The 19,011-nt window shown below is 39.1% G+C and overlaps 1 protein-coding gene across 1 annotated transcript in view; it reads left to right on the top strand.

Annotated features, from left to right (window-relative positions):
- Positions 1-62: 62 nt before the first annotated feature.
- The window catches only part of si:dkey-183c6.8 (protein O-GlcNAcase), a 61,430-nt gene continuing 42,481 nt past the window's right edge, over positions 63-19,011 (top strand). The window contains exons 1-2 of the mRNA XM_020043082.2: positions 63-482; positions 6,739-6,790. Of these exons, the coding sequence (XP_019898641.2) occupies positions 443-482; positions 6,739-6,790 (92 nt within the window). The 5' untranslated portion in view covers positions 63-442. The remainder of the gene's footprint in view (positions 483-6,738; positions 6,791-19,011) is intronic.

Below are 19,011 nucleotides of genomic sequence, written 5' to 3'. Positions count from 1 at the left end.
AAAGGCGCAGCAGCCCAGTCCCGTATACATTGTGCGGGTTTTCCTGGAAACGGTCAATATGCAATAAACGTAACCAATGTATGTTTATTCAGCTTGTTTGTATCAATTATACATAACTCGTATTAATAACAAATAGCGTGACGGTGTATGGAATACACAATTCTAGATTCTATTATCATGTCATATGACACAAGAACACGAGAATATAGTATCCAGTCCTCACATCTTGGGTGAGTCTGGTGCGCTTGTGCAAGGATTGTTACAGCAGGGATAGCCAGCGGTGGTGGCGCTGAGGGAAAGGATGGAGATTGAGAACTACCCCAGATTTCTGAACTGAAAAACCGCACGAGCAAGGCGTTCGGTAGGCTTGGCTACTTCTCGGCTCTGTTGAATTGCTTGAGGGCAGCGAGGCGCACGGTGGAAGAGGCGAAATACAGCAAAGATGGACGATAGCAGCGAGTTCCTTTGCGGGGTTGTGGAAGGTAAGCAGCACGGTCTTTTGGTTGTCTGTAAGATCTTACGATGTTTTCACAGAGAAATTAAAAATCTGTTTGATCAGAATTACCATGCAGGGAAAAAGGTATTGTTTCCCTTGTTTGGGGTGCGATAGCTTTTGTAGCCATGTGATCAGTCAGGCATAACCTGAGATCACAGTTTTATCTTTGTTATTATATTAAACATAGCAATATTCACAATCATCATACTATTTCGTAATAGTAATGTTTCTCATTATTGGTGTCGTAGTCAGCCAGCCAGTAACCCAGCTTGCTAGTCAGTTTGTCAGCCAGCCATTCTCTGCTGTCTGGTGCTTGTGGCTAGTGATATTGAGACAGTCTCAATGGAACATTGTTGAGAAATACATAGAGATGATGCTGATGCTGATTAGTTATAGATGTTTTGTAAATTGTACTTGTAACGCGCGCGCACGCACACACACACACACACACGTTTGCCTTTTCTTTCTTATCGAGACCTGCGACATAACCCTGACTCAGAATTGCATGTTCCCTGTTACCTAGCACTAAACCTAACACTAACTACAGTTGTGCTCAAAAGTTTGCATACCCTTGGAGAATTGGTCATGTATGTGCCATTTGTAAAGAAAACATGAGTGAGCAGGCTCATGTCTTTTATTTATTGTGGGATTCACATTCAATAGTAGGTCATTACAGAATGGCACAATCACAAAACAAAACATTTTCAACAAAGGAAAAATGAACTGACACCTGTTCAAAAGTCTGCATACCCTTAGTTCTTAATATGGTGTGTTGCCCCCTTTAGCATCAATGACAGCATGCAGTCTTTTGTAATAGTGGTCTATGAGGCCCCGCATTCTTGCAGAAGTCTTTGGTCGTCTTGCATGAACCTCACGTTTGAGATCTCTCCAGAGTGGCTCGATGATACTAAGGTCAGGAGACTGATGGCCACTCCAGAACCTTCACCTTTTTCTGCTGTAATCACTGGAGGGTCAACTTGGCCTTGTGCTTAGGGTCATTGTCATGCTGGAAAGTCAGAGAGTGTCCCATGTGCAGGTTTTGTGCAGAAGAATGAAAATTGTCTGCCAGTATTTTGTGACCATAAAGCTCTATTTTGGTCTCATCACTCCAAATTACAGTTTGCCAGAAGCTGTGAGGCGTGTTAAGGTGTTGTCAGGCATATTGCAACCAGGCTTTTTTGTGGCATTGGAGCAGTAAAAGCTTCTTTCTGGAAACTCGACCATGCAGCTAATTTTTGTTCAAGTATCGTCATATTGTGCTCCATGAAACAACCACACTGTCTTTTTCCAGAGCAGCCTGTATTTCTCCTGAGGTAACCTGTGGGATTTTCTTTGTACAATTCTACAAGAACAATTCTTCTGGCTGTTTTGGCTGAAATCTTTCTTGGTCTACCTGACCTTGGCTTGGTATCAAGAGATCCCTGAATTTTCCACTTCTTAATAAGTGATTGAACAGTACTGACTGGCATTTGCAAGGCTTTGGATATCTTTTTATATCCTTTTCCAACTTTATAAAGTTCCATTACATTGTTATGCAGGCCTTTTGACAGTTATATTCTGCTCCCCATGGCTCAGTATCTAGCCTGTTCAGTGCATCCAAGTGAGAGTTAACAAACTCATTGACAATTTATACACAAACACTAATTGCAATTTAAAAAACCAAAGGGGTTTTAAATTGCTTTAATTGCCATGTTCACCTGTGTGTGTCACCTTGTGTGTTTGTAACAAGGCCAAACATTCAAGGGTATGCAAACTTTTGATCAGGGCCATTTGGGTGGTCTCTGTTATCATTATGAGTTGAAATGTAGCCAAACAACTATGTGATAATAAATGGCTTCACATAATCACTATCCTTAAATAAAGTTTTTTTTTGTATGATATTTTCAAAATAAATGCCAAAATTTCACATTTTCTGCCAGGGTATGCAAACTTATGAGCACAACTATATAGCCTAAATAACATAACGTTTGTGTGAACTAAACAAAACCATAATGTCTAAACGTAACCCTAAATCTAAAAGTAATCCCAGTTAACATTGCTCATTTGTGAAATTTATCCAAACCTAATCTCAAAAGCGGATATAGCATTTTCCTTGATTGATTTTCAAGGTTTTGTTTTCTTTGTGGAGACTTCAGGATTACACACACAAAACACACAGGGATAGACAAACAGAAACCTATGGACACTGGAAGCAAACTATAGACACTGGAGATTTCCCCAAACCTCTTTAAAAATCACTTATTTTGTTCGGCAATATGGCCAAGTGGTTACTGGCAATTGACTAGTGTCCGGAGTGTCACAAGCTCTTATTTCCCTGAAATCTGTCGTTCTCTCCCTGAGCAATCACAATTAACCCTAATTTAATGTCCTCCCCTATTACATTCCCCAAGGGTGTTGCTGAAAATAAGAATTGGTTCCTAATTTACTTGCTTAATAAAAAATGGAAACAATAAATATATAATATATAAATATGTATTGTATTTTATGGCTTTGGGCTGTTTGTACATGAGGGATTGCATTATTCTGAAATTGTGAACTGGCACTTTGTAGAATCCTGTCTCTAACATTTACAAGACTGCATTTCTAACAATAATATGACAATGTGTCCTCCTCTTTCCAAAGGAGAACTTTTCTGTTTTAAGAAATATTTGTATATGCTTCGGGTCCCTGCTATTGTGAAAATAGCACTGCCGACTGTTTTGAGTACAAGCTAGGACCCAGTATCTCTATTCCTGTGTTGATTAGAAATTGAAGGAACTGTGAGCTTGCAAGCCATAAAGTAAACTTGTCTAATCTGTTAACTGTAACACGTCAACCTACTAGTCCAGGAACCCCTATTATATCTATTAAACTGGCTTTACTTAATATCAGATCTCTCGCCAACAAATAATTCTTGGTAAATGACATTATAATATCCTACAACCTATATTTTATGTTTCTCACTGAAACTTGGCTATAACAGAAGGTGGCTATAAACAGAAGATTGTAGTGCTACTATTTTTAACGAGACAGGACCTGAAAAATGTGGCTATATGAATACATGTTGAAATGGTAGGAAAGGAGGAGTGGCTGCCCTATTCAGGAAGATACATTCCAGTGCAAAGAAAATACACTAGGTAATTTTATTTCTTTTGAATACCTCTGTTTTACATTGAAGGCTAACCATTTTCCGACCTCCATGATATTCTGCAAATTATATTGATGATTTTGCTGAACTACTCTCTGTTATATCAGTTGATTATAACTTCTTTATTATTACAGGGGATTTTAACATCCTCATAGATAATAGTACAGACAATAATGCCAAATAACTTGCACTACTTGACACTTTTGATCTCACTCAACATGTGAAAGAGCGTACACACACTCAAGGCCACATTTTAGATCTGGTTATCTCTAAAGGTCTCTATTTCCTCTGCCATGGTTAAAGACTTGGCCCGGTTCAGATCATTTCTGTGTCTTTTTTGATTAATTTATCACCCTGAATGTTCCAGGAAACTCTGTTTCTGTTAAGAAAAAGGTATATTAATGAGAGTACCAATGCTGACTTTATTGAAGCCATAACTATCTCTCCAACAATAAGTGTTGTGTCAGTTGATGTACTCCTGGATAATTTTAATGCCAAAATATTGAATATCATGGATCGTGTTGCACCGGTAAAGTTAAAGAAAACTATGATCAAACAGAAAACACCATGGAGAACCACTATGATGGTAAGCGCCCTGAAAAGAAAATGTAGGAAAGTGGAACGTAAGTGGAGGAAAACTAAACTTCATATTCACTATGACATCTATCAACAAAACCTTGGTAGGTTCAACAATGAGTTACGTAGGGCCAGACAGCAACATTTATCGGGAATGATCAACAAAAATATCAACAAAACCCGCACTCTATTTGTCATGGTCGACAAGCTTACAAACCCAATAAAGCAGATTGCATCAGAACTCATGTCCAGTGTGAAATATAATGAAAAAAGTATTAGACGGAACATCAGAACTACACAGTCTAACCAGGACTCTGTACCGTCACCACGACCACCAAGACATAATTTGGTTATTATGTCGCATTTTAATACAATTTATAAAAAATCCCTAGAAGAAACAGTTCGACATCTTAAAGCTTCCACTTGCTGTCTCGACACACTGCCATCAGACTTTTTCAAATATTTTTTAACTCTATAACAATGTACCTACAGCAAATAGTTAATAGCTCTCTGCAATCAGGCATTTTCCCAACATCTCTAAATACAGCTGCCATTAAGATCCTATTAAAAAAAAGAACACTGGATGTATCTATAATGAACAACTAAAGACCTGTATCAAATCTCCCTTTTATAGCCAAGATCATTGAGAAGGTTGTCTTCAATCAACTCAGCAATTTTGTGACCTCAAGCGGTCTCTTAGACAAATTTCAGTCAGGTTTCCGACCTCACCACAGTACTGAAACGACGCTCATTAAAGTTTTAAATGATACATGGCTGAACACTGATTCAGATAAAATAACAGTTCTGGTTATTAGATCCCAGTGCAGCATTTGACACTGTAGATCATGGAACACTTATAGATAGGCTGGAAAATTGGGTAGGACTCTCTGGGACAGTCATTGATTTGTTCAGATCTTATTTAGATGGCCGGAGTTACTTTGTCACCATTGGTAATCATGATTCTGATAGGGTGGCTATTACATGCCTCTCTATATGCTACCTCTGGGCCAAATTCGACAGAACAACAACATTAACTATCACAGCTAAGCCGATTATACTCAAATATATATGGCTCTCGACCCATGTGATAACAGTTCAATAGACTCTCTGTGTCACTGTTTAGAGCACATAAATACTTGATTGAGATTATTGTGTGTGGCAACAAAAATAAAAGAACAAGTATTAGTAAAGAGCTGGATTATTGGGCCCTTAAAACCAGGGACCAAGTGCGTAATCTTGGTGTTCAGACTCAGACCTCACATTTAACAGTCATATCAAAGCGGTCACCAAAACAGCATTCTAAAAAATATAGCCTGAATCAAAGCCTTGGTGTCCCAAAAAGACCAAGAGAAGCTCATCCATGCTTTTATCTCTAGTAAGGTTGACTATTATAATGTCCTATTAACTGGACTCCCCAAAAAGACTGTAAAACAGCTGCAGCTCATTCAGAATGCTGCTGCTAGAATGTTAACTAGGATCAAGAGAACAGAGAACATCACTCCGGTTCTTAAATCTTTGCATTGGCTTCCAGTCAGTTACAGAATAGATTTCAAAGTGGTGCTTTTAGTTTATAAATCTCTGAATGGTTTAGGACCCGAATACATTTCTGATATGTTTGAAGAATATAAACCAAGCAGGGCTCTTAGATCCATGAACACATGTCAGCTAGTAGAGTCCAGAGTCCAAACTAAACATGGAGAAGCTGCGTTTAACACTTATGCTGTACACAACTGGAATAAACTATAAGAAGATCTTAGACTTGCTCCAAACGTATCCATTTTTAAATCCAGGTTAGCACTTATACTTAACCACACTGTTTAGCCTTATAGCTTCCAATGTTTTTATCCCATTTTTTATCTTTATATGTTTTCTTATTGTATTTTGTATTAGTTTAGTAGTTTTCATTAGAAAATTTGTTTTTATGTTATTGTACTTTCATGTATTTTTCTTTGTAAAGCACATTGAATTGCTTTGACATATGAATTGTGCTATATAAATAAACTTGCTTGCTATATTCATTTTTCTTTCAAAAGCAATGACTAGGTCAATAAAGCAGCTGCACAGTACTGCCTGTTGTTTATAGCGAATATGATGTAATTTAGGAAGATTTATGTTGCTGACAAACCCCCATGTTCAGTTCTGAAGCATGACTGCACCTCAGAGAGAAAGTCAGTGGGACTCAAAATGGCCGGTTATCAGTATATTTACTAGATATAAAAAAAATATTTGGATAGGCAGAGCAAGATGGAAACAGTCAGATGTAATGGCTCCCAGGGTTGTTGCTGTAAATAAGATTATGTTCTCAGCGTACTTGGTAGAATAAGTATTATTTTGCAGACAGGCCTGACTAATATGAAGTGAAACAGAATGGAGAGATCAGACCGTTTTCACCAGGCTAAGTATCTATATGGCCACTTATACAGGCCTGTGAAACAAAAGTACTAATATGGATCAATTGTGTGATTTAAATGACATCTCTGTTTAATTGAATATCAATCATTTTCACACTCTCTTCTGTGCTTTTGTGTATGTATGTTAGGGTTTTATGGGAGGCCCTGGTCTATGGAACAGAGGAAGGTGCTCTTCCAGTGGTGAGTACTCACTTTGGTACATACAGCATTTACAGACTTTTTCCCCATTTTGTTTACGAAAATTCAACTGGTAGAAATGTGTTGTTCTTTAGGCCTGTGTAATGGGCCTCTGAAGCTCCTAACATAATCAACTGCATATCTGGGTAATGGGGTCTCAAGGATGTCAGAGATTTGGATTGGATTTAAGTTGGGGCTACAACTAAACCACTCAATTACATTTACTTTTTATTCTTTAGCCACTCCACTGTAGATTTGGCTTTCTTCTTTCGGTCATCGTCATTCTTAAAGATGATCTTTTGTCCTAGTTTTAGCTTCCTGGCAGAGGGCAGTTCTCAATTAGACCTAATGTTTTGTGCTTTGCAAAAGGTTTTGTGACATGGTTACATATTCTCCTTAGTATTGTCTGGCATACTTCAAACTGGATTCAAGACGGGCATTAGTTGTGTTGTGGCTTCTTTCTTGCTACCCTGTACTCTACCATACTGGCCAGATTTATTTAAAATACTGTTGTCACATTGACTAGGTTTTGCCATAAAAGCTTGTAGCTCTGTCAAAGTACACATTTGTCATCTTGGTAGTCTCTCTGATTAGTGTCCTATTTGCACAGTCATCTAGTATGGATAGCCTAACTGATCTAGGCAAGGTGTTGTTGGTAATACAACATGACACTTCACTATACCTTGACAATTTCATTAACTTATGCAATATGGTGTGTTAATAAGTGGGCAAAATCCCAATGTAAATGCTTGAAACTCTAAGGCACTGACAGTCTAGAAATGTAAAAACACAATGAGAAAATCTAGGCAAGATCATGCACTATTTCACACAATAGAATGGATAGATTCTATTCGCGGTCAGCGATTCATTGTTGATTAGATAAAAACATATTGGCAATGGACAACATTTTAGTATTAAGCCCAATTATAGCCTTTCAAGAGCAGAGGACAGGGAGGCCTCAAGATTTATTTTATGTTGAACAAACACAATGCTCTCAGTCAATCAAAAATGGAATTAAACCTCAAACCTGAGTGTTAAACAAGGGAAAAATGAGTTTTGATCTTTCTCAGGGGAAAACATACATGTGCACAGTTATTAGGCAACAATTAGTGTGCGGAATTATTAGGCAACTAAATTACAAAAATAATTTGTCCAACTCACTTGTTTATTCAGAAAGTGCAACAAATATTATATAACATTTCAGATCCTCCGTCACCTTTAACTGGACTTCCACTGCTATGCCGACGTCAGTCAGATCTACCTCACCATTAAATCCCTCACCAACCCGCCTCTGTCTCATATTGAAACTTTGACAAAACTGAACTTCTACTACTTGGTACAAAATCCACACTAACCAAAGCCGGCACCTTCACCCTCACTATTGATGACTCTGTTGTATCTCCATCCCCTCATGCATGCATCCTCAGTGTCATACTGGACTCCTCACTCAGCTTCCAACAACACATAAAACAGAAAGTCAAATCCTCATTCTTCCACCTTCGCAATATTGCCAAATTACAGTCTTCCCTGTCCCGCACTGCCGCTGAAACCCTAATACATACATTCATAACCTCCCGCACTGCCGCTGAAACCCTAATACATACATTCATTTCTGCCCGTCTTGACTATTACAATTCTCTCCTTTCTGGCATTAACTCTTCATCTTTCCATAAACTACAACTAGTTCAAAATTCAGCTGCAAGACTTCTAACACACACCCAGTCCTACAAGAACTCCACTGGCTCCCAATCTCCAGAGCCGTTGAAAAAGAGATTTGCGACACTCCCATAGACCGCCATAGGAACTTTGGAATGCGGAAGTAACACGTGTCGTGGAGCAGCCAATAGTTCCAAACACTGATAGTTCCAGCACTGAAGACCATTAATATTAGGAGCTTCCGAATTACGCTCGCTGGTAAGTTGATGAAATTATTGTAATTTTGACTATTAAACACATTTTCCGACCTCTCATGAATCAGTATTTTATTCAGTATTTTATTTTTTTATGTAACAAGTTTTAGTTAATGTTTATTGGAAGATAATAGATTAATTATCATGACCATTTTACTAACTAAGTTATACTGAGCACTACCAAAAAGGCAGACAGACGTTTTCAGATGTGCTGTCCAAGCTCTTTAAAAGAAGCACAAATAAACTGACTATGTTGAGGACCGTAGTGATCATCCAAAGAAAAACTTGCTGCAGCAGATGAAAGACACATTATGCCACAAACAGCATCATCCCTTGTTTTCGGAAGATGTTTAGCAGTGCCATCAGGTCAGAGCTGCAGAAAACTGTTGAACCCTGGTACACCCACCTATTGTCTGGGGAAGTCTGGTCAGAAGTGGCTGTCATTGAAGATTTGGGGCAAAAAGATGTACCTCCGACATAGAAAATAGGCCAAGAGACCTGGATATGCAGGAAAATGACAGCAGGTGCTCTGGACTTTATGTATGTAAATGTATATGTGTGTGTGTGTGTATGTGTGTGTATATATATATATATATACATACACATATACATACATATATATATATATATATATATATATATATATATATATATATATATATATATATATATATATATATATATATACACATTTGATATATTATGGGTTAAGGTTAGTTGTGTACATATTTATACTTAAGAGTAGGCCTATACTAGTCTGTACAATGTGTACATCATATCATATGGATGTATTATTCATTTTTTTTTGTGTGTGTTTTCTGATACATGGTTTAGTCTATGATTAAGGAAGGATGAATGGGTACATTGGCCATACATAATCAATCCCATTAACAGTTATGGGTCGTATTTAGGAACATAGTTAATTCACTCAGTAATTATATCTCCGGTTTCATTTCATGAAGTTAATATTTACCGAACATTGCTGCAAATATAGTCATTGCTGTAAATGCATTCTACGTTATGGGAGTCCATTTCCCTCCAAAATTAAACACTAAAACGTATTAATGCTGTTTCCGTCACTCTCCCCCCAAAAAAAGTATATTGTATGCATTTAATGTTAGCGTAAACATAATAATCAATGTACATTATGCGTCAATATTTACCTATAATTGCTGCAAATATAGCTGCTACTGTCTGTCCTGCTTAAACTCATTCAAACTGGTTGACAGCGCAGCTCTGTTTGGAACTATTGAGAGCTACATAAACCACGTGACTGCGTGGCGGTGAGCTCAATGTGTGTCGCAACTCCCTTTTTCAACGGCTCTGCCAATCTCTAAACGCACTGACTTCACAATTCTTCTTCTGACATATAAAGCCCTCCACCAGCTTGCTCCACCCTATCTCTAGGACCTTATGTTCTGCCACTGCTGGCCTCCTTATCATCCCTCGATCCAAGCTGCGGAGCTTTGGAGACAGGGCTTTTTCACCGGCTGCTCCAAGACTTTGGAATGCACTTCCACCATTCATCTGTGACTCCGAATCTGTTGCCACCTTCATCCACCACCTCAGGTCTCATCTGTTCAAACAAGCCTATCCCTAGTCCCTCCGAATCTGTTGCCATCTTCATCCACCACCTCAGGTCTCATCTGTTCAAACAAGCCTATCCTTAGTCCCAGCCCTATGTTGTTTGACCCACCCCCCCATTTAGTTTTTTTGTAAGCTACCGCTTGACTCGTTGCTCAGTTGTGCGTATTGTAAAGCGTCTTTGGGTCTTTAGGTATTATTATTATAAAAATGTCTGTCCTTTCAAAAATATTCAATGATCGATTTAGCCACCCTTCTTTTCAGTAACTGCCATGAGCCTTTCATCCATGCAGTCTGTCAGTCTGTTCATGATCAACTTTCACTGAAGCAGCAACCACAGCCTCCCAAATGCTGTTCAAAGAGGTGTATTTTCTTCCCTAACTGTAAATCTCACGTTTGAGAAGGATCCTCAATAGGATTTAAGTCCGGTAAGGAAGGGGGCAAATAGCTTGCCCCAGCTTCACACAAGGGGCAAGCTATCCTCCCCCACATGGCTAACCTCTTCAACTCTTGGAGAAGACTCACAGCATCTGGACAAACAATAGATTTATGAGTAACCCTATAACCCTATAATGATACCAGTCGATAATGACCCTAAACACCAGATCCCCCTCTCCTACATTCCTTTTCTTATCCAAACATGGGGACTCCGTACTTTTAACTTGTAACCCATTCATACATGAATTCTTCCTGTACCACTGCTTGAAGAATGTATCTTCCAGAAACTGGCAGTAGGTATGGGAGTTGAGTTTCAGTCCATCTTCAACCCAAAAAGGTCCAACTACCTCATCCTTAATGATAGCAGCCCATACCAGTACCCCTCCTCTACCTTGCTGGCGCCTGACTTGAAGTGGTGCCCTGTGTCCATCAGTGATTACCACAGGCCCACCAAGAGTCACTCTCATTTCATCTGTACATAAAACCTTTGAAAAATCTGTATTTCTTTGCCCAATCTATACGTTTCAACATGTGAATCTTATTCAGTGGTGGTCTTCTTTCAGCCTTCTTGACCTTGACCATGTCTCTGAACACTTGACACCTTGTACTTCTGGACACTCCAGGTAGGTTGTAGTTCTGGAATATGGTGGCACAGGAGGATAATATGTTCCTGGTAGCTCTTCTCAAATCTTTTGCAGTTAATTTGCGTCTTTTCTTCTCCATGCATTTTTTGCACCCCAGTTGGATATTCGCAACAAAACGTTTGAGTGCCGCTGGTCACACCTCAATAGTTTAGCTATTTCAAGAGTGTTGCATCCGTCTGGCCCGTTTTACCTGGCCCGTTTTACCTGAAATCTAATCATTATGCACTTATTTATATAAGGTGTTATTCACTGTTGCTACACCCTCCCTCCTTACACAAATACATATCACCTGAAAATGATTAAATCCAATGAGCATTCCAACTCCAAACCATATACATTTGAAAAAGTGCATAGAAATAATAATATGATCAGAATACTCACTTGCCTAATAATTGTGCATGCGTTGTAATATTTTGTATTATTAAGGCAAGAGTGTCATAAGATACACCAAATAAAACAAATTATTTAACAACAATAAACAGTATCATTTGCACTCAAAGTTAAACATGATCTGGAATCGATCTCGCACCATAAAAAATTAAAGCAGCAAGCAGCGTTTAGCGGGTTTCAGCATTGAAGCTACTACTAGCCAGATTGCAAATTTTACTGAATGGATGTTTTTCAGTCTCCCCCAGTGCAAAGCATATTGATGAAATCACCTTTTGCTTGTTGTATGATAACGATGAGGACAGAAGAGATAATCATTATAATTTTCAAAAGGTACAGTTGGGAGAACGCATATTTGATACACTGATGATTTTGTAGGTTTTCCCACTTACAAAGGATGTAGAAGTCTGTAATTTTTATAATAGGTACTCTTCAACTGTGAGTGATAGAATCTAAAACAAAAATTCAGAAAATCAAATTTGACATAAGTATTTGATACATCAGAAAAGCAGAACTTAATATTTGGTACAAAAACCTTGCAATTACAGATATCATACGTTTCCTGTAGTTCTTGACCAGGTTTGCACACACTGCAGCAGGGATTTTGGCCCACTCCTCAATACAGACCTTCTCCACACCCTTCAGGTTTCGGGGCTATCGCTGGGCAATATGGACTTTCAGCTTCCTCTAAAGATTTTCTATTAGGTTCAGGTATGGAGACTGGCTAGGCCACTCCAGGACCTTGAGATGCTTCTTTACGGAGCCACTCCTTAGTTGCCCTGGCTGTGTATTTTGGGTCATTGTCATGCTGGAAGACCCAGCCACGACCCATCTTCAATGCTCTTACTGAGGGAAGGAGGTTGTTGGCCAAGATCTCGCGATACATGGCCCCATCCATCCTCCCCTCAATACAGTGCAGTCGTCCTGTCCCCTTTGTAGAAAAGCATCCCCAAAGAATAATGTTTTCACCTCCATGCTTCACGGTTGGGATGGTGTTCTTGGGGTTGTACTCATCCTTCTTCCTCCAAACACGGCGAGTGGAGTTGAGACCGAAAAGCTCTATTTTTGTCTCATCAGACCACATGACCTTCTCCCATTCTTCCTCTGGATCACCCAGATGGTCTTTGGCAAACTTCAGATGGGCCTGGACATGCGCTGGCTTGAGCAGGGGGACCTTGCGTGCGCTGCAGGATTTTAATCCATGACGGCGTAGTGTGTTACTAATGGTTTTCTTTGAGACTGTGGTCCCAGCTCTCTTCAGGTCATTGACCAGGTCCCGCTGTGTAGTTCTGGACTGATCCCTCACCTTCCCCAAGATCACTGATGCCCCACGAGGTGAGATCTTGCATGGAGCCCCAGACCGAGGGAGATTGACCGTCATCTTGAACTTCTTCCATTGTCTAATAATTGCGCCAACAGTTGTTGCCTTCTCACCAAGCTGCTTGCCTATTGTCCTGTAGCCCATCCCAGCCTTGTGCAGGTCTACAATTTTATCCCGGATGTCCTTACACAGATCTCTGGTCTTGGCCATTGTGGAGAGGTTGGAGTCTGTTTGATTGAGTGTGTGGACAGGTGTCTTTTATACAGGTAACGAGTTAAACAGGTGCAGTTAATACAGGTAATGAGTGGAGAACAGGAGGGCTTCTTAAAGATAAACAAACAGGTCTGTGAGAGCCGGAATTCTTACTGGTTGGTAGGTGATCAAATACTTATGTCATGCAATAAAATGATAATTATTTATTTAAAAATCTTACAATGCAGTTTTCTGGATTTTTGTTTTAGATTCTGTCTCTCACAGTTGAAATGTACCTATGATAAACATTACAGACCTCTACATGCTTTGTAAGTAGGAAAACCTGCAAAATCGGCAGTGTATCAAATACTTTTATGTGCTGTCTATGAGGACAAGTTGGATGGATTGGACAAAAAAACTATTTTTTGTACAATTTTTTCAGACCTTTTACCTATGATCTCTTAAAAAAATTATCAAAGAAAATTGGTGTTAAGAGCTTTGTTTCAGAAAAGGGTTAGGATGGAAGAAAATAAAGAGATGGAATTGGAAGTTGGTTAAAGGAGAAAGGGTGACAGATAAAGAACAAAAAGGGTGAAGAGAACATTTGTAATAGGAAATTAGCGAAATATAGATTAATGTTAGAAAAGTTTTTCTTGTGTAAGGAGAAGTATGCATATAGTTTAGCCTAAATATTTTAATTTTGTTGTATATTAATTTTTATAATTAATTTAAAGAATTTATATTTGAATAAAGGGCATCAAAAGTAAATTATTGTAATTGAATTGTGTAATGTTTTAAAATTCTTGAATGTACCATATGAACCCTGCCTTTTAGTTACTGATTTTATTTATATCCGACTTACATTTGCTTTAGGTCTATTTCATACATGTTATAATAATATAGGGCTATTACATTTTAGAGTACCTTTTATGTCCGAAAAAAATATAATTGTCAGCTATGAACTGCAGAAACATATTTGTCCCCCTCACATTTGAAATCAATCCATAAGTAATTAATTAAAATAAATACACATAAAACATTTAGAAATCTTGAAGAAAAGGTAGAGACTGAAATTTTAGTAGCTTGATAAAGAACTCCATGTGCGTTTGAGTCACTATTTATACCAATTATTTCAAGCCTAAAGGATCGTGGATATTTTTGATCATCGTCAGCGCGTGTTCCTACATGCCGGGACAAGCTTAGATCCTGTCTGAAGCAAAAACTTGCAAAATTTTGAAAATCAAGCAAGGTAAGATTTGTACATTTTGCATATGTGTCAGTTACTTAATAAGTTACTTATTTAAGGTTACAAACTGTAAAAAAACAAGGTGAATAACTGTGTGCTGTTGGCTTGGTTGGTAAGATTCAAATCGGCTAGCTAACTTTACCAACTAGCACTGAAGTTGACGGTAACTGATGTGCTTGTTAAGCTGTGTTAGTTTGTCAGCGACATGGTGTCATGTGCTTGGAACATTTACCTATAGCTTTTACTTCTAATAGGTTCTTTTTCATTTCAGTACTAGGTTGAAAGCCAACATTGCACAATTACATTGCACAGTTTACAAAATTGGCTATATTGCTAATAAAGAAAGCACGTGTATGCACAATTATCACATTCGTTTCTCTCTACAGTTAAACAATGTGGCTTGTTTTCAAGCAAAAGCAAATTGGAAAATCGACATCAGTCATATAACAATCGGTAAGTTGTCTTTTAATGGACTAGCATAGTCAGCTAACTTAAAAACAAATTGCTAATTAACTTTAAACTGAATTTGTACCTGGAAATGGGTTCTGATTAAGAAAAAAATTATCAGTGTGTCTAATTCTTTACAGGGGCTGAAGGAAGTAATTACTGACACATTTTAGTATGTCAATGTTGTCACATCAAATTTAATTAAACAATTATCAAGATCCAAAACATGTGATTAATCTCATAGTGCCAGTGGTGACAAAGTAGAATATTTAGCTTGATTTATGTCTAGAAGCACTGGACCATACTTAATTTGCATGTGGAAATTATTTTAGACTAATGTCTTCCTCCTGGTCTTCCTTTACCCCTTAGGCTGTTCTCAGGCTGCTGTGTAGTTCAAAGTAACATTAAGAAAGAAATAAGACTAGTTTTTCTAAAGAATTCAAAACATTGAAAGGTTATGTGGGTCATCAGGGACTACACATTCATGAAGCACATGGCCAATATAAATGTATTGTCGGCTGCAAATCTCAGTTTAAGAAATACTACTTTTAAAGCTCATCTATCGTCATCATCCGGTGTGGCACAACGTGAGACTATGCAAGGACCGTTCATATGAAGCAATCCTCGCTGTCAGAAAGAAAGCTTGGATCTGGAAGAGCTTCTTGCTCATCTGAGGTCACATGTTTCACAGAGAGTAGTACTACATTGCCCATTTACAGACTGTAATAGTACCTTTACACTGAGATCTTAATTTACTGCTCACATTTCAAGGCGGCATTGACATGCATTGAATGATTTTAAATAATTAATTTTATTGCATGACATAAGTATTTGATACATCAGAAAAGCAGAACTTAATACAGTCATTGCCAAAAGTGTTGGCACCCCTGAAATTATTCCAGAAAATCAAGTATTTCATACAGAAAGGTATTCCATTAACACATGTTTTGCTATACACATGTTTATTCCCCTTGTGTGTATTGGAACAAAAAAAAAAAAAGGAAAAAAGTAAATTGGACATAATTGGACACAAAACTCCAAAAAAGGGTTGGACGAAATTCTTGGCACCCTTAACTTAATATTTGGTTGCACACCCTTTGGAAGAAATAACTGAAATCAATTGCTTCCTATAACCATCAATAAGCTTCTTACACCTCTCACCTGGAATTTTGGACCACTCTTCCTTTGCAAACTGCTCCAGGTCTCTCATATTGGAAGGGCGCCTTTTCCCAACAGCAATTTTAAGATCTCTTCACAGGTGTTCAATGGAATTTGGATCTGGCCTCATTGCTGGCCACTTCAGAACTCTCCAGCGCTTTGTTGCCATCCATTTCTATGTCCTTTTTGAAGTATGTTTGGGGTCATTGTCCTGCTGGAAGACCCACGATCTCAGACGCAAACCCAGCTTTTTGACACTGGGCCCTACATTGTGACCCAAAATCCTTTGGTAATCCTCAGATTTCATCATGCCTTGCACACAGTCAAGGCACCCAGTGCCAGAGGCAGCAAAACAACCCCAAAACATCTTTGAACCTCCACCATATTTGACTGTAGGTACTGTGTTCCTTTCTTTGTAGGCCTCATTCCATTTTCGGTAAACAGTAAAATTATGTGCTTTACTAAAAAGCTCTATCTTGTGGACAGATGAGACCAATGTTTTCCCAGAAGGATTTTGGCTTACTCAAGTACATTTTGGCAAACTGTAGTCTCTGTGTCAGCAGTGGGGTCCTCCTGGGTCTCCTGCCATAGCGTTTCATTTCATTCAAATGTCGACGGATAGTTTGTGCTGACACTGATGCACCCTGAGCCTGCAGGACAGCTTAAATTTCTTTGGAACTTGTTTGGGGCTGCTTATCCACCATCCGGACTATCCTGCGTTGCAACCTTTCCTCAGTTTTTCTCTTCCGTCCACATCCAGGGAGATTAGCTACAGTGCCATGGGTTGCAAACTTCTTTAATGCTGCACACTGTGGACAAAGGAACATCTAGATCTTTGGAGATGGACTTGTAACCTTGAGATTGTTGATGTTTTTCCACAATTTTGGTTCTCAAGTCCTCAGACAGTTCTCTTCTCTTCTCTTCTTTCTGTTGTCCATGCTTAGTGTGGTACACAGACACACAATGCACAGACTAAGTCAACTTCTCTCCTTTTTATCTGCTTTCAGGTGTGATTTTTATATTGCCCACACCTGTTACTTGCCCCAGGTGAGTTTGTTTCAAGCATGTTATGCTCCTTTAATTTGATTTATCCACAATTTTGAAAGGGTGCCAATGATTTTGTCCAGCCCATTTTTGGAGTTTTATGTGCAATTATGTCCAATTTACTTTTTTCCTTTTTTTTGTTTTGTTCCAATACACACAAAGGGAATAGACATGTGTATAGCAAAACATGTGTTAATGCAATACTTTTCTGTGAGAAATACTTGATTTTCTGGAATAATTTCAGGGGTGCCAACACTTTTGGCCATGATTGTATTTGGTAGAGAAACCTTTGTTTTTAATTACAGAGATCATAGTTTTTGACCAGGTTTGCACACACTGTAGCAGGGATTTTGGCTATCAGAGACTTGTTGATGGCTATTTAGCGAACATGAAACCATTATTGTGCTAATTAGCACTAGCTGGAACAATAATATGCACACTTTGACCAGTTTGCACAAGCCTAAATCTAGCTAAAAGGCCATTTAATTGCTTCTTCCGAGCAATATTCACTTATGCATAAGGTTTAGTTAAACAACCCACAATGCATGTTTTTTTTTGTTGTTTTTTTTAACATCAGGTTGTAACAGTATTTTCCAGCAACAAATGGAATCAAGAAGTGTCTGCTCGGACACAAGCTCGTTAGCTTATTGTCTCAAGAAAATACTTTGGAGAAACCTTCCTAAAACGTGTTTGCGCTCATACAAATAGAATAAACAAGAACATTGTGTCACAATTGGCATAGTGGTGGAGAGGAAGGAACCAGGCGCAGGCAGAGTGGCAGGCAATGTTGTAATTTTAATTGAAAAGAACTCAGAGCACTGAAAACACACTAAACGAAAACAAAATGGCTGGCTATGCCGCAAAAAGCCATTAACCACGGACGAGAACAACCAACAATGACCGACAAATGAGGGGAGCAGAGGAGCAACATTTAAACACATACTAATGACCGAATTGGGACCTGGTGTGAGTGATAATCAAAGACACATGACAAGTCCGAGATGTGTTTGTGAAGGAAAAGTAAACCGGGAAAAGCGGGATATGACGGGGCTGTCCGTCACCTCACCGTCACACAATGAATGATTTTCTAAGTAGTATTATTGTTTCTCCGTCATCATCAATTTACTTGATTATATAGCCAATTAGCTAAATGAAGCGATGTAACCTACTTGTCAAGTAGAAAGGTAGCCAACTCTGTATCACACAAACTTCAACTCTCTCGATTTACCTGCTTTCTCCGTAGGGTGGCTGGGCGATCCCTTAGAGATAGGGTGAGAAGCTCGGTCACCCGGGAGGAGCTCAGAGTAGAGCCGCTGCTCCTCCACATCGAGAGGGGTCAGCTGAGGTGGCTTGGTCATCTGTTTCGGATGCCTCCGGAACGCCTTCCTGGGAAGGTGTTCCGGGCCCGTCCCACCGGGAGGAGACCCCGGGGAAGACCTAGGACACGCTGGAGGGACTATGTCTCCCGGCTGGCCTGGGAACGCCTCGGTGTCCCCCCGGAAGAGCTGGAGGAAGTGTCTAGGGAGAGGGAAGTCTGGGCATCTCTGCTTAGACTGCTGCCCCAGCGACCCGGCCCCGGATAAGCGGAAGATGTTAATGATGATGAGGTAATAAGCTACAACTGCTATTAGACATTAAAATGACCGCAGCTTATACTACCTCCCATGTAAGTTATGTTGTGGAAATTTCTATGCACAATGTATTCTCTCTGAGTAAAGGACTGAGTCCCACTGTTAAGATAGGTACAGGAATGTGTGGGACCTGGTATTTGCATAGGGGACATCTATTGTCTGTCCAGATGCAGATCAATGGGTTTTAGGACAGGATAGGAGAAGATACAGCAAGGGGGCAGT

The sequence above is a fragment of the Esox lucius genome, chromosome 24 (genome assembly GCF_011004845.1).
Source record: "Esox lucius isolate fEsoLuc1 chromosome 24, fEsoLuc1.pri, whole genome shotgun sequence".
Lineage (NCBI taxonomy): Eukaryota > Metazoa > Chordata > Actinopteri > Esociformes > Esocidae > Esox > Esox lucius.
Note: the sequence above shows the minus strand (reverse complement) of the source record. Positions and strands in the feature narration are given on the sequence as shown.